This window comes from Ammospiza caudacuta, chromosome Z (genome assembly GCF_027887145.1).
Source record: "Ammospiza caudacuta isolate bAmmCau1 chromosome Z, bAmmCau1.pri, whole genome shotgun sequence".
Classification (NCBI taxonomy): Eukaryota; Metazoa; Chordata; class Aves; order Passeriformes; family Passerellidae; genus Ammospiza; species Ammospiza caudacuta.
Window position 1 is genome coordinate 45,428,776 of NC_080632.1, and position 17,341 is coordinate 45,446,116.

The window sequence follows — 17,341 nt, forward strand, 5'->3', positions numbered from 1 at the left end:
AAACTGAAGACATCTAAAGACAATTGAAGACAAGGGCATGGTGTAGCATTTTGAACAACACTGAACACCCAGACATATTACAGAATAATCATAACCTAGTGTGTCTAAAGGTTAAAATTTTCAGATACTTACCCTTCCATAGGACAAAACTACCCAGTAATACTCAAAATATTTTCCTGTTTAAACATAGTTACGGAAAAATTTTCTTGTTACATTGAAAGAAAACAATTTTCAACACCTAACAAACTCCTGATGCCCATGTGTTAAGAACCATTGGAAAGGAACAGGCTGGGGATTACAAGACAAATAAGAAACACTGAGTCACAGAACCAGGATGCAGGATGTTACAGAAATGATTACAAACTGTGCCTATTCCTGAATGGACAGAAAGGTAGTGTCTTGGCTTTCATTAGACCAGAACAGTGTGTTCTGTGTGGTCTTGAACACAATGCATTAACAACTTTCAGCAACAAAGTTACTTAAAAGTGAATAAGAATTTTAGAAACTTAACTTATCACTTTTACCTCACAAAATATAAAAATATTCGGGTAATAACTAGTGGTCTGTGATATGACATCTTTTATCAAGGAAAAATTTGTAAGAAGGCTTCCTGAACAAACAGTCAGTTATAGGACCTCCAGAATGCAATGATCAAGGAGTGCACAATATAAATAATAACGCACAGCCTATATTATATATACAAAATATCAATACAAAATTATCACATTACCTAACATTGCATTTTGTCAGTCTTCCAAAGACTAGATCTGTTGTTCCTATGCAAGTCTAAAAGCATTTTCACTTAGGTAAACAATGTAATGAAGAATCAATATAGACTGCAAGATCACAGTTATATTACTCTGATTTCCTTATACATTATAATTTTTACTTCAATTATAACTATAGTCTATTAATTACCATTTGGATAAAGAGGTCAGAAGGAAAACCTAAGGGTTCAGCTGGACTTGTAGCATTATGCAGATCTGAAGCCATTGAAACAGACTTGAACTTAAAACAGTACCCTCTTTCAAGGACCACTGTATAGATTACAACTCTATTCAAATGATTGTAATAGAATTGTACAGAAAATGTCATATATTAACATAATTACATAGAAGATGCAATATAATTCCAATAAAGTACAATGGAAACTTTAACTTTATTTTTGAGGTTTTGATAAGAGATTTGCATGCTTTTGTGGATTCCACACATTTGTGGATTTTAAGAGTTGAGTTATACAAAGAGATAAACATGCTTTCAGTTAATAAAAATTGAAGTATTAATGGAAATTCCATGGGCAACTTCAAGGGCAAGGCCTTTTTCACTAAAAGGACTTGTATTTCAAGTCAGCTTACCTTGTGATATTAACCTCTGGAGTTCCATGTTTCATACGCAGCAAAACATTTTTATATTTCTTAAGAAAAGCTAAATTTTATTGCAGCTAAGGACATACAATAAAATTCTACTAGTTTGAGAAAATTTCATTTGCAATTCAAAAAAGTTTTCTCTATAAAAAACTTCCAATTTTTAAAAATAGTGAGCTTTGATACTTAAGCTACACAAAGAAACTAAGACACCTACTCAGTCTTGAGAATCTGACTAAGGCAGGTGAAATTTAACATTAAAGTATTTTCATTTACATCATTCTTAGTTTCCTTTAGCATATATAAAAGTTACATGGTCGACAACACATAAATCAAGTTTTATTTGTAGTCTACTAATAATATTATCATGTATACAATACCCTGTATAATACCAGTTCAGATGAGCATGTTTATTTCATTCTAGTAAAAGCCCCACAATTTTTTGAAACAATATGAGTATGTAAACACATTTATACTTGAAAGACTTAAAATACTTCAACTCAGCCTTGCAGAGGCTTTTAAAAACTCACTTAGCTAATAACATAATTTCTAAATATAAACTTGAAAAGCTAATGAAATAAAAGCTTAATGAAAACAAAAAAACCCCAAAACCATAAACATCCTTAAGATAATCCATATGCACAAAAATTTTATAGTACACATCTGAGACAAGAGCATCACATGCATGGAAGCAGTGGTCTGAGGACAACTGAACATTAATTTTTTGCAGTATATCACAACTACAGTAACATCTGTGGTAAGTATTTTCATAGCAACTTATGTGGAAACTGAAGGAGTGCTCATTCTCATTTCTCTAAGAAGCAGCAATTAAACCTAGGACGGGCGTCTGAAAAGAGGGGCTAAGACTTAAATATGCTGCAGTAATGAACATCTTCCTTTAGCAACCTCAAATGTGCAATTGGTGTTGTAATAGTCTTGTGACACTTGCAGATATAACTAAAACAATCCATTATCATTTTTACTTTCATTTATTCAAAACAATTCCATACTCAAAACAGAAGTGAGATATAAAACAGCTTAGTCTTACCAAGAAAAAAACCCTTCCTCCTTTTGGGGAAAAGGCCCAATGACAATGAAGAGACTAACAGATGCAAAGCAAAGAACAGAAAAAATATTTAGAGCATAAGAAAAGAGGAAGAAAGTACAAGAAAGAACAGGAAAAGATAAATTAAACATTGCAGAATAAAACTAAGAAGGAGGAAAGATTAAGGGAAGAAAAAGGTAGCATTTGTTTCTAGCTGAAAGTTCACTCTTTTTACTCTCAAATACAAAAATTAAAGTGGAATTTGGAATTTTTATTCAGATGTTTGGTTAAATGTTTGACCTGTTTTTCAAGTTAAAATTTAGTATCAATTTATGTATCTGAAAAGGCAGTATAAGACATCAAGATAGCAAGCAAATGTGAACCAACTGCCAAGAAAAAATATTCTTCCACAGGGTTGCAAAGTAAGTGAACCATGAAGAAAACCAGTTAATAAACCTTTATCTTTATTAACCAGTTAATTGTTTGTTAGTTTGCGACTGCAACCAGGAGAAGGGTACTACATGCTCTAGAATTAGTAGTCACCACATCTCATGACTTATAGACAGGGGGTATGCAGAGACAAGGATGATCCTAGAGCTTCAGAACTGCACATCACTCATGCTGCAGTTCCTGTATAGAACTGCAATTGCTCCCAGTGCTCTGCTGCAGTCGGGACGGACACATGACACTCGAGATTCACGAGGCAACAGCAAATTTTACAGAGCGCAGTTCCCTTTATGCAGCCGTCGAAAGCCTGCGCGGCTGGTCCTGAACGGCTGAATTTGGCTGCCAGCTGGCTAACTGGCCAATAGCTGTCTGCATCCCTAATGGCCGAGACTGGTTGAGTTCTAATCAGGGTTATCCATGACTGTGAGGCCTCCAGGTCAGCTGTTAGCCACCACTGCGTTCCTCCTTTGCTACTGTTCTGAGTACACACTCCACTTACATCACCATGTATATATCTTAAAGCAACTCAACTGCCTTTCCTCTCAGAAAAAGATACATGATTTTAAAAGGTAAAGTCAGTGAGAACGTTTCCCATATATGGAAACATACTCATACATTTCTTTTAATTTTCATGTAGCTTTAGGGTTGTTTACAGCTACTAAAATGTTTATCCAATATTTAAATGATATCGGGACTACAGCCATAGCTCAATATGTTAATTAGGATACTCAAATTTTTAAAACACAAAATTATCCTAAATTGTTGAAGAATGATAACTGTACTTGTACTTAAATTGGCAATCTGAAAGGTGGCAGTTTGCTACCCTTACTAGAAAGTCTGACATACTCATCTAAACAACATCAATAGCCATTAAATACTGCATTACAGACTTTTTTCCCCTCCGCTGCAAGTAGGTAAGTATGCAATGCCTAAGTAAGCAAAGAAGTTGAAAGCATCTTAAAACATCTGCTGATTTACATGAGTGGCATTCTCACACAAACAACTGGTGGTGTATTTATTCTATTGATAAACAGATATGCTGTTCTAATTCAAGCCTCAGTTACCCCCACTCTTCTTGGTACATGATACTGGCACTTTCCCAACAATAAAGTGCAACAGACTTGTGCGTACACTATCAAAGAGAAGAATGATCCAAATAATCTGAATATTTTTCACATTTACTATACCCCATGGTTCTTTAGAGAGCTGCCGCTACCAGTCAAGAATTCTACCTGATATTACAAACAGAAGTGTACAGGCTCAGAGTCAGGAACCTAAAGCTTTCTCACAGCAGATGTCTCACCTCACACACATCTTCCTCACACAGCAGATAAAGGTTTATTTTCACAAAGTAGCTAAACAAGTTTATTCTAAAATTCTTCTAATTATCCAGAGAAAATCCTGGTACAATTATGAAAAGGAATTAACAATTAGCAAAAGTTACTAGACAGAGAGATAATATTTTACAGACAGATGCCCAGAACAAAATTCATGAGTATTCTGGCACCCAAGAAGGCCTCAAAGTCCACACAGAGTTCAAAGTTAACACAGAGTTCATCTCATACAGTTTACACAATTTTCTATGACCAAGTAGAATTCAAAGGGCTAGAATTAAAGCTAGAAACTTTAGTGGCTCATGAGATGATGGGGATCTGCCACATCTAATATTTAAATTAAAAATTATTAGCAGTTACACAGTTGATATTTAGATTTCTGTAAAAAAATATTTCTTTCCTTCTAATTAATTTTTGTTTCCCTAAGTCAGAGAAAATTACCTAGACAGAGATAAAACCAATTTTAACAACTTATTTGCAACAGATAGCTAGAATGCCTCTTACCCTATATATATACATAATAAAAAGAAACTCAGCCTGAATCAAGAAGATGAGACTACAGTACTGCATGGAAACATGGAAACTTCGCTGGCAAATTTGTAGAAAAACAAAGGGTTCCTTTCTTAGTTTGAGTTGATTCTGCAACTCTGTCATGGGACTAACAGAAACCACAGCAAAACATTCTGCTGCAAAGACAAATGGCATTTTTATCTGCAGATTATACTTCTGATACCAACAGTATGTGCTGAACAGCCACAAAACAAAACAAATCAGGGAATTATTGTGCCCAAAATTTAACCCTTTGGCAGCTTTTCTTCGGCTGGAAGAGTTTCTTTAATCCAAACTTTCCACAATCAGCTTGAGGTAGTTTTTCTATTAAAAATCTATGCACTAATTACTCTCATCTTACTAAGTAGGGCACACAAAAGGAAACAATAAAATTGATGTGAGAGTAAAATAGCTAGCTAGTCCATTTTATGCCCCAAACACTTCACTAAATATCTTCAAATAAATGAATCTTATATTAAACATTAACCCCACCTGGTGCATATCTAAAAGAAGCTGGTCAGAGAGTACTGCACTCTGATAAAAAGGGAAACAGTAACTGATTCCAGACTGCCCCAATTCACACTGAAGATTCTGATGGATATATTAAAAAAGGAAGAAATAAGCAACATAAGAAACTTCCCTGTAAACTAGTTTTCCTAATATAATGTTTTGCTCTTAGCAGCCAGCTTATGGTCAAGAGTTCTCTGCTTTCACAATCTTTTAGGGCAGGGGAAAAAATAAAATAAAATTTAAAACCCAGCAAGAATATCACCTGGTATATCTACAAAGAAACTTCACTGAGATGACAAGTTAAATAAGTAATACATACCATATCATAATTAATTTTATTCTTAAAGATTTAATGATATTCTGTATATTTCTCAAATACGCATCTATGCCTCCTTACCACAGTAAAAGAAGACCACAATAAAACTTGTAGATCCCCTACTGTGTTGGAAAACAAAAGAAGGAAAATGCGTATTCAGGCTGATTCATTATTAAATTATGATATGCATACAAAATACTTTTTAAGTATTGTAACATGTTTCATTTTTACTGCTTTATCTATGTAACCCAGTTAACCGGAGGCTATTATTCTGAATACACCCCTCACTTCAGCTTAAAAGCAGGGGATTTAGAAGTTTTATTAAGCTCTGCAGTAAACCAGCAGAACTGATTCAGGATGCTCATTACTGTTAACAAATTCTACAGAAGTAAAGGATAGACACTATTTTCTGTGTGCTGTGCTTGAAACTTTATAATTCACAATTACCGGTCCCTCAATGCAAACCCCCACACAGAGAACAAGAAAAAAAATAAAACATCTAAAGCAGTTTTAGATACTGCTCAGCTGTCTGAAGCATCTATTAGACACTGAACTCCATCACACAAAACCATGACCTTTATGGGATACACTAAGAACTCATAGCTAAAAGATTCTGAGAATGTACTGCAAGAGCAGAAAACATTTAACAAAATAAAACATTTAACAAGAGACAAAGAGATCACACAACAGCTGAGCCAGAAGGGACCTCAATAAATATTTTCAATCTGTTTCTTCCTCTAATTACTGAGAGCTGGGCTACTTTCCATGGTTCATGCTTTTAGATATATAGACATTCAAATACTTCATGTTTTTCTCAAAGAAGTCCTTATTCTTTCAGATTGTTTTCTTCATGCTTAATTTCCCCTTCAATCCCTCCCAGCCCAACAATTATGCCAAATTCTGAGCACTTTAAACTGAGCAATACTTCAATAAATAGTCCTACAATGTAAGCCTGAGACATGATTCCTATAAGTACTTATCAGGATTTTCATAATGACTGAAGCCCATGATCAATCTAAATTCACCATTCTTTCCCAATCCTTACTGAACACCAAGAAAGTTTATTTATGTAATCCTCAATTGTCTGAAATGAAGCTCAATGGCCCTGAGAGGCTCATTTGTTTTGCTAGACTGCAGCTCCTAGCTCCATCTTGCTCTATACAAAGACTGTTGAAACTTCTGATCAAGTCACCTGTTTTCAGAAGTTGCCTTCACAAATATCACACAAGTTTGGGGGTAACCGTGTACCAGGACAGCTGAAGTAGTTCCTACCTCCTGCGATCCTCATCTCCTTGCAAAAACAGGGATGGCTGAACAGCTTGAAAACCAGTTCTGGAACTGCTAGACTACAACTCAATGTATTCATGAAAACTACCAACAACATTATTCTACCCATCTTTATTTATTAGACTGCATGCTGTTATGGTTCAGGAGGTATTTACAAACAGCTTGGCAGTCCCAACAACTTCTGCAACAACACTTAAGCATTTAAACATTTAAGCTGAAATGCATCACAGTTTTATCTGCTATCAAGTATTTTACTTCCCAGAAAACCTGGAATAGTTCTTAGGTGGTTTAATTCCCAAGCAGGTATTTTTACTCCAGAATAGGAGTGTCTTGTCTCATTTCAGCTAACACATGTTAAAGCAGAATACATACAGCTCATATCAAAAAAAGGTTATTCTGAAACTGCTATTTGCATGTAACCACCCAAAAAGCACCCCCAAGTATTTTAAGACAAATAGGATAAACCAAGGACATTCTTCCTTTCTTCATTTACAACTAGAATTAAAAATTATACTCTTCAAAGAATCTAGAAATAGGAATAAAAATCTAAGTATTCTTGGTTAATGGGTAATTGCAACAATTTAAAGCATATTACCCAAAAAAAGATTTTTCTCCATAACTGGCAAGTATTCGAAAACTTTCTTTTAGATTTCTAAATGCTAAAGAAATCAGTTCCAAACATTACACCACTACTTGTTAGGAATTAGCTTAACTGAAACAAAAACAACATATGCTCCTCAAAAAGTAAGGGAAAATTTTACTGAATAAAAATGCAAATATGCATTTTAGCAGCCTTGAATTTATTAATCTGATAGGTTTAATTTCCATTTTCCTGCATCAGCTTTATTTATAAAGTGTCGTGCCCTATAAATATGCTGTTATTTTCTATAGTCAAGCACCCTCTTAACAAATCTTCTCATTAATATGTAAATTTAAAGTCAATCGGTCTTCTCTCTGACAGCGCCATGAATTCCTAGTGCACTGTATAATCGGCTTTGACTTGGCATCCACTATTTATCATCAAAGATGTCAGTTAGAAAAATTATGGAAAATGCACTGCAATTGATATGACTGCAATCTACTTTGTCAACACTTAATTGTTCCTCAAATCATACATTTACATATAAACAGCCTAAATACTGATCCATAATGATGCAAATAAACTAAATTAAAAATCTCTTCTACTGCACAAGATGGCCCGTTGTATGATGAGTTCATTTAAGAATGTATTGACAAAGGCATGCATTTCAACTAGCACCACAAAAAAAATCTGCTAATTAGATTGCTGAGTAGGTAGACAAACTAAATTTTACACTGAAGATCTTGAAAGTGAAAACAAAGTGTTATTAATACTTTACTACTGATGACTAATTTAAGGTTGGCACAGGCAGTATTTTCACACAAATCTTTCCCATTCCTAGAGCAGAAGCCACAGCAGCAACTGTCATCCGCCCAGTTTCAGTGAAAAAAGATTTAGTCTTAAAGAAACCAAATCCCATCAAGAACTCAAACCTCTCAGTCAAAGACAGGAGGTCATTCTCCTCTTCAACTTTCCTTTCGTCCAATTACAGACTAAAATTGTATTGTGGGACTAAAGCTTAAGGTAAAGCAGATTATCAATTTTGATTCTCTCTAAATATCAGAGAGAAGAATGCAAGTTGCCTTCTTCCAATAATCAACATGTAATAAACACTGCCTCAAGGACAGTAGAAAAACATAACTTAAATGTCTTATTATCTAAAAATACTTTCCTTATTTTAAGCAATGTTATAGGAAGATGTGTTACAACCAATTTACTTTTCATAAAAAAGGAAAAAGATGTTTCAGAATCTAACTAGTAGCCCATACATATAATTCTACTTCAGACTTCTATTTTTGCTATATTCATTATAATCCCTGGTTTTTTTAGAAGTTAATATAATCATAAACTAAATCAGACTGAACTGTTTGTCCAAATATATTGCCATATAATTATTTTCACACAATAAATTACACATATTTTAACACAGAATGGCACTGCATTTCGTTTTTCCCACGCAAAGGATATTAAAAGACAGTTTAAAGAACTCAGTGATAGAGTGATAGTTGGTGTTATTCCCTATTCCAATGCTGAAAAAAGGAATCTTAAAAAAATTGTTAACGCACTACTTATAAATGACAATAATCTGCACTAAAATGTACATTTTTAAACATGAATGAGTTTCCAATCAAATGGTAAAACTTAACACTAGTAACATCCCCAAGCCTTTAATAAACACAAATAACCACACTTGCAGAGCAATTTTAAACAGTTCTTTCCAGAAGTAATCTTTTAATTTAAATTGTTATTCAGAGTTAGGTCTCTACTGAAACAACATTAACAGCATATGTTTCTTGAGCTGTGCCCTGTTTACTGTAAGAAGTGACAGAATTTGTGTCATGACCAACCTCTTTTTATAAATTTTTTGAAGTATACTCATATTTACACAATATAAATGAAAATAATCACCTCATTTTTAACATTTCACATTTTAAATACATATGTTCAAGTCTTCGCACAGTGCCTCAGCACATTAACAAAGCCTAAACAAGCAGTGTAATGTTTGTTATGTAGTGATACGAACCACAGAAAAAGGAATCTTTCTGCTACCCACAGAATGTGCCACAGGTAAATAAGAAAGGTTATACCCTGGAAGGAGAATTCTCAGGCTCTGAAGAAAGGTATATGCCTTGTGTTAGTGAAATTTTAGAGAGCTGACTTACGTATTTGATCTCTGCTTTTACTGAAGTCTCCAAAGAAATGCATCTTAAAAGACTAAGTAAATCCAACAATGGAAATAATTCAGAGTGCAGGCTCACAACAGTATTTTAAGAAATCATAAACTTACCTTCCATGGACTTAAAAACTGGGTACGTGCATACCGAGTTAACATGTGGATTATAACAACTTGACCCCACTCTTCCACATCAACCAGCAAGTTACAGAGCTTTCGGTAGTTCTTGTGAATCAGATCTATTCTATCTGGACACACTTCCTCAAACGCCATCACCACACTCCCAGCTACCAGCTAGAAAACAAAATATAACCCAGAAGGTCAGTATCAGGTATACAGTTAGACCACAAGCGAGAATCAGAATTAATACTAGCAATTATCTGCAATTTCAAATTATTTCTATTCAGCAAAAACAAACCAAACAACAACAACAACAACAAAAAAAAGTAAACCCATAGAAATGGTATCTTATTTAAAATAGAATTGGGGTAAGGTTATTAGAACAGAGAAAACACTTGCTGTTTCTATTGCAGACATAAATCTTAGCTCCCAGTCCTGGAGACACAGTGCAATGTAAGCATAATTTTTTTTTCTTACAGATTTAGCTTCTAAATAAATTAACAGAGAACTTGCAATTAACTCAGAAGTAACAGGGAACAACAAGAAGTAAAACATATGCCCAGCAATATCTTTTGGAATTCTGTCAATACTGGCCTGGTCAAAATAAAGAAGAACTGGGCCAAGTTCCCCGGGCATTACTGGAATTCAAACTTCTCTCTCAATATGGCAAAATTAACTGTCACAGAAAATTTTATATTTAGTTTCGTGAACACACTCCTCCCCCTCACCCTCCAAATACCTTCTGCCTGCTGTTTAGCACTTCCTTAACAGTTACATAATTGAAGGAATGCATCATTTATATCCTGCTATGTTCTCACACAATTTTTTGCCTTCATAAGAAACCTCTCTTTATTCAGGCATAAAGATCAACATGCTATGACTACAAAACAGCTTTGTTTTTATGAGAAAATTAAATACATTATCAATATTCTAACACCTCAAGGATTACTAAAATCTTCTGCCTGGTATTTTCTTTTAAAATAATGGGAGGAAATATATATTGGAGTTCCAGTTAAAATTCTGTCAGCAGGTTACTTTAACTGCAAGAAAAGATCAAAAGCTGACCATGCCTTATAAGGACATATAATTGTGTGCCTAAGATTAGTGTTCTTTCTTTTCTAATTGCTTTAATTAAGATTTGTTTTGTGTCAGAGTACATGTTAAGTCAAATAACTAAAATGATGATACTTTATATGAAGCAGCTGATATGTATGCAGTTAGCATGCATGCAGCACAGCCTTCTGGCAGCAAATTAATGTCATATTCTATCGGAGCACCAGGGATCTGCATTTCAACCTCTATAATTTCCCCAATGACTTAAAGTAAGCAATTAAATAGAAGTGCAGTTTATTGAAACAGTATTTTTTGAGAAATATTAAATACAATGATATTCATATGTTACATTTTTCTCCCTGTATTTGGCTGACATGTGGTTTATTAGTATGCGCTCAACACTACAATTGAAAGAAAACAGCACAGAAGATAGTCTTGCTATTATGCTAAACAAGTCTCAGGCTCTGTGGGGATTTTATGAATTACGAATAAGAATAAACGTGAAGTTGCATTTATTGTCTCCAGCCTCATCCACATACTGGTACCTCCTGGTCCCAACAAGAATGCAACTCATTCCAAGGAACAAAATCTGATTATTTGATAGAGCTAAATACACTTTACATCTAAAATAATTTGCTGTATCATATAAACAAAAGCTCTCTTTTATGTGTTGTTGTACTAAACTTTCTTCTTAATAATAGGTTACTGATAGAGCACATCTGTATTTAAAAACTGTGGAGAACTGATGATAAGGTGGGTGCTCAAAGCTCAGCAGAAGGTGGTGGTTAATCCCAGACCTGTCCTGAGCAGGTATTCATTTAGGCCACAGAAGCTGTGAAGCTTTCCCGTCAGAAAAGTGCAAAATCCTTTTATCAGAATGCAGAACTCTGAACTACAGTTAAGGTCAGCTTGCAGAGGACAATATGACAGACTTGAAGTTTTAAAAGAGAGACATACTACTTTAAGACCACACAGAGAGACTTTTTGTAGGTTACTGTTTCATAGAGACAAGGGAGATTGATACATATCAGTTTATGACTATCAGAACAGTCTCAGTCTAATGCTTAAAAATACCCTTTTAGGTTCATAGGTGAAGGTCAACACAGATTTCCAACAGTAATTCTAAAGACAGCACCCTTGTCTTTTACTACTAGTAGTTCAGTACACACATTTTGCTGTACTTCTTTTTCATTTGGATATGATTTATCTTGAAAGCTGACCAAAAAATACATACAACACTAATTCAGATAATTTAAAACTGAGAATATATCCTATAAACACTGCTGTTTTTTTAAAAGTTCAGTTACTATAAATAAAATACAACAACTTAATACAAAGAAAGAGTCAAAATGGAATACAGGAGTTTGAAACAATTACTTATTTCAAATTACATCTATCTCCTACTCAAGTTTACAATGACCATGCTGCCACTTGTGAGCACTTAAAAGACATTAGCAAAAAAATTGAAACTATGCTATGAAATGCAAGAGGTGCACTGGATAAACAAGCATTTTATTCCTGTGGCAAGTCCCTAGATTTACAAGTTAATATAGGAATTGCCATTCATCATGACATTATTAAGATCATGCCTCTCTCCCCATTACTGTCTTTTCTAAAATTTGGCTTTTAATTTGAAAGTGGAAAAAAAGGTAAGAATGTGACAGACTGAAAATGCATTGCTAACTAGCAGATTTCTCTGAGAATATTTCCTAAGGCTTTCTCAATAAGAGATGATTTTCTAGCCTACACTGTTTCCCCTATAGTATGAACCTACTATATATCTAAACATCAGTGAAACAGCTAATAATCTGTGTTTATTAAATGCTCAACATTCCATAAAAGTATTTAAAATTAAAACAAAATGATTCAATCAGAATATAAAACAAAAAAATATCAGTTTCTAAAAAACAGTCAGTTAATTTCCATCTCACTGTGTCAATAGTAGCTTTTTGTATAAGGAGAAAATATAAATCACTCCAACAAAACTAGCAATGAGCTCATCAAATTCAAATGCTGCTTTCCATTTATGTATTTTTTATATTAAAGCAATAAACATGGTTCATTTGTCTTCCACTAGATGCCACATTTTTCTGTGCTGTTGCTATGAACTTCAGCCATTAGCTGTGCTCCAAGGTAAACTATATGAACCATCAACAAAAGTGACACCCAATCTATGGAGTTCATATTTTCTCCAGATTATCTATGCTAGTTGACAAGCTGGTAATGAAAAAAATCACACTAAGCAAATGGTTCCTCTAATAACAATAAATTTTCTATAAAATTATGAAGGGTACAAAACGTTTCCTTGCATCTGTTTTGTCATGAATTCTAATTAACGTTGTGAAAACCTGAGAGTGCTGGGTCATCACAAGAAGTGCATCGGGGTTTGATTGATAATACAGTGCAAGTTGGCCCATGCTGCCACAATTCTTCTCTCTTAAATTAATGGCCACCCCACCTGCCCTAATCATACAGCCCAAATGATATTCCCCTTCTTATTTCAATTTTCTGGAGGCAAGGAAAGAGGAAAAGATCAGTAATTTATCTTCTAATAGCTGGATAATAGATCTATCACAACGAAACATCTGCACAAACTCAGTAATTTTTTTCCACAAAATTGAAGCATTTACCATCATAAAATCAATAAGCTAAGAAAACATTGTCTTACCCACACATTTGGGTTCTAAACTAAAATATTACTTCATCAGCTGAAGACTACTTTTGAAGAGTACCCAGCTTTCTTTCCCCATTATGCCTAAATACACTGCTTTAGTGTAAGAGTTAGATCTTCATCACAAAGCCATCACCAATTCCTAGGATGATCTTTTAATCAAAGGAATGTCACTGAGAAAGAATCTGCATTTTATCTGGTAGCCATGCAGTCTGTAAAAGAAATCTCTATACTCACATATTTGCATCTATACTCACATATTTGCATAAGGTCTTTTCACCCCCAAAATGGAGTTAAAGCAAAGTTACATGTTATTATTAATAGAAAATTATAACGTCAGAACAAAATAATAAATTCATTATTAAAGAGGTATGTACCCATACAAAATAAAATATACTCAAAGCTACAGATGCAAATCAGCAATATATTTGGGCATTTTTAATATACCCATCATCCATACAACTATATCCCAACAACATCCTGTCTTTCCTTTAGTAAGGAAGTTTTTAATATACCTGGGATACTTTAATTTAGACTGTGGAATGCAAGTCACAAGTTTTTTTTGCTTTACAGGTTTGGATAACATGCATGATTCATTTTCAATGCCAATAAGGATTTTACTTTTCTTTAACCTGCTATAACTCAGATATCATTAATGAACTTCATTTTCATTGTTGTTTACTTAGCATTGTAAAACACAGGCTGCTAACCACAGTCCTTCACAGTATCTTTTTCTTCCAAAAGGAACTTTTGCAACAAATCTTGCCTTAAACCCTATGTGTTAAAGCTAGGTTATCACTGAATAGAAAAAGGAGAATTAGAGTGAAGCAATACAGAATAGACTAAGAAGAAAAGGGAACTAGTTTGCTCTAAAACACCCAGTTATACTTTCACATATGACTAGCCATATTACTTCCCGAGAAAAATAATTTTAGCATAGAATACCAGCATAGTCTTATCTTTCCTTCTACACAAAATTGCATCACCTGCTCAGCTAGAGTGATTTACTAGAAAAACAAAAGGAGCAGGTATTCATGCTCTTGTACCTGCTTATCAAAATGTTAGGTACTTGTTAACCAAGGGTAAAAACATAACTAGGAATTTATAAGCCTAAATAGTAAAAATACTTGTAAACATCTGTTTAAAATTTAAATACGCTTGCAAAAAGTCACAGATTTGTTGATAGACTAATTCCTAATCAGCTACCCTTGAGGGTATGTTAACAATGGCTTGCACTTGATAATTTTGCATTTTAGATTAACGGAAAGCTTGCGTTTTAATTGAATCTTTGTGTTAAGACACTCTAGGAATAGAGTGATTTTTCATTTATCTCACCAGAAATTTTAATGAAGTGCTGGGTTAAGGTTACATCTCATCTCATTTTAAGTTTTGCTTACCTCAGCTTATATTAAAATTTACTACTGATTGAGATCTAAAAAAATCCCACATCTTATACTGTCTAAAAATTATTTAATTTTACTACAGTAAAATTCTCCTCCAGATAATGTCTTGCTATTTCAAATGTAAAATTACTCTGGCTAATTGAAATACATTGTGTCTTTTCTGTGCAACAAAAACTGCATTAAAAACATACAACAGCATGTTCTCTCTAAAAAAACTCCCTGGTTTACAGAAATTTAGAGGCATCTACACGTATTAGCTATTCTATCTCTAACACAGAGATTACGGCAATAAATTTCAAAAATCCTGCTTGAGGTCAAATAGCTATGGAAAATAAACAGATTTTGAGTAAAAGTTTACTTTTCAATAAAATACAGTGTCAAATATCACCCGAATAATATTAGACTGTTATGTACCTAGTTAATATTACTAATTACATTCTCCCTCCAAACATGGATCAAAAAAATCAAACTGATTAAAAGAAAAAATATTTAAAACATTATAATCAAAATAACCAATAATCAATCAACAGTGGATTATTTCAGATACAGTGGTTAACATACCAGTGGTTAACATATTATGGCTTGTCTGAGAATTATCAGCCCTTCAGTACATAGAAGTACAAAAAGTAACTTGACATTTCCATCAAGTGAACAAAAGTGGAAAACCACTGATATTCAACTAAGTCACTAGGACTCTCCAACTCAGGTAAAAAACTATTTAATGAACATACTGATTCACTGACATTAGATTAGAGCTAGCAAGAGATGGCAACTAATATTAATGTAAAGGAACAGCTCTGCATTTAAGTAGAAGGAATCCAAAGGTCAGTGTCAAATATTTGTGGTTCCAGTTACACATTATCACCCTACAGATTTCAGGCACTTTGACAGTCAAACAGAGAACATGAGCTGCAAAAAGCTGAGACATTTCACTAATCAAATACAGGCCCTTCATAAGTCTATAACAAAAGCTGTTCTTTTACAGTTTGGTCCCATTTGAAGAATTCATATGGCAGCAAATGATCCTAATTTTCTTCAGCAAGACTGTAAAATACGTAAAAAAGACAAACACTTTTAGAAAGTATATTGAAGGAGTTTTCTCTTTTAGGCTAAGTGTACGAAGTAAAGCTTCCCTCAAAGAATTCAAAAAGATGAATCAAATTAACACAAATTTCCCCAAGATGCATCCTTATTAAACCTATAAAGTCGACAGCCTAAGGCCACACCTGTACTTAAGGACCACCACCTATAAGCAGCTGCATCTCTTCCAATTTTAAAGGCTGAATCTAGCAACAAATGGCACTCTTGATTTCCGCACTGTGAGCAAATTGCTATTTTCCAATTAGGGGCAAAGAATAAGCTTATTCAGATTGGAGTTACCTGCTAACAAAACACTTGTGCACTATGCATGTTCTGTTAGTAAACACGGAAGCTTTCTGGGAATATTTAGTGGTACATGACAAAAGAGTACTACTTAAGATAAAGCTTTGCCATGCTAAAGTAGTCCTTCCAAAACTATGAAAGATTAAATAGAGACTGATCAATTTTAGACCACCATAAGCTGTGGAGTCTGGGGTGAAAGAGCACACTTAGACGCAGAGAGCCTTAAAGAGAGATATGTATGTTTTCTTTCTGAAATAATTAGTCTTCATATTAGTTCTCAAAATAGTAAGAATTCTGAAGCTGAGATGTCAGCTCAGACTGGAACCAGGTCTCATTAGCGAACAGACAAAGAGGGATCAAAGGGAGCAAAAAGTTGTTGCAGTTAACCAAGTATGTCTCCAAACAAACCCAGCAGACCTAAGTCCAGTCTATCATTTTCAGCTACTGCTTCAGCTGATATCTTTATAAGTACAGTGTCCAATACACAGTGTATGCGCCCAATAGGCAATGAGCCCATTATCTCCCCATAAGTAATTCCAAACTCCAAGGAGATAAAAGATCCAAATCTACTCTGTAACTTTTTGTTAAAGTAAATGTGTAAATGATTAGGCATGGGATAACCATTTACCATATGCTATAAGGCTCAGGAAATAGAGTACAAACTCAGAGATTTTACTTTTTTTGGGGTATTTTTTAGCCCTTTATTCCTCCACTGGTACTAACAACCTAATCCCACATTCACAGACTGCACGTATACTATGAGCACAAACCATGAAATAAAATACATGAAGAACCACTGCAGGCGCGGCTTCACAGAAGCTCAAAGGCCTCTGTCAAATCAAGCACAGATGCAGTCAGGAGACCTAACTGATTTACCGTCTGTTCAGCCACTAAGCCCTAACACACCTCTTTCAGTAACCCTTCGGTGACAGTTACAGGATGTCTTTTAGTCAACAGCACCTTTTATGCTCTGAACACCTTGACTGCGCTAAAAGAGGATACAGCCCTGGATACTGTATCCTGGAGGATACAGTTGAGTTACAAAAACACTTGGAAAACAGCAGATGAAGCAATACACTACCTGGTACGTAGTAAAATTTTCACAT

The 17,341-nt window shown here is 34.3% G+C and overlaps 1 protein-coding gene across 1 annotated transcript in view; it reads right to left on the bottom strand.

The window, feature by feature from the left end:
• AP3B1 (adaptor related protein complex 3 subunit beta 1) overlaps positions 1 to 17,341 on the bottom strand; it is a 153,657-nt gene that overhangs the window by 104,405 nt on the left and 31,911 nt on the right. Inside the window, exon 7 of the mRNA XM_058824532.1 lies at positions 9,720 to 9,899. Coding sequence (XP_058680515.1) covers positions 9,720 to 9,899 — 180 coding nt within the window. The remainder of the gene's footprint in view (positions 1 to 9,719; positions 9,900 to 17,341) is intronic.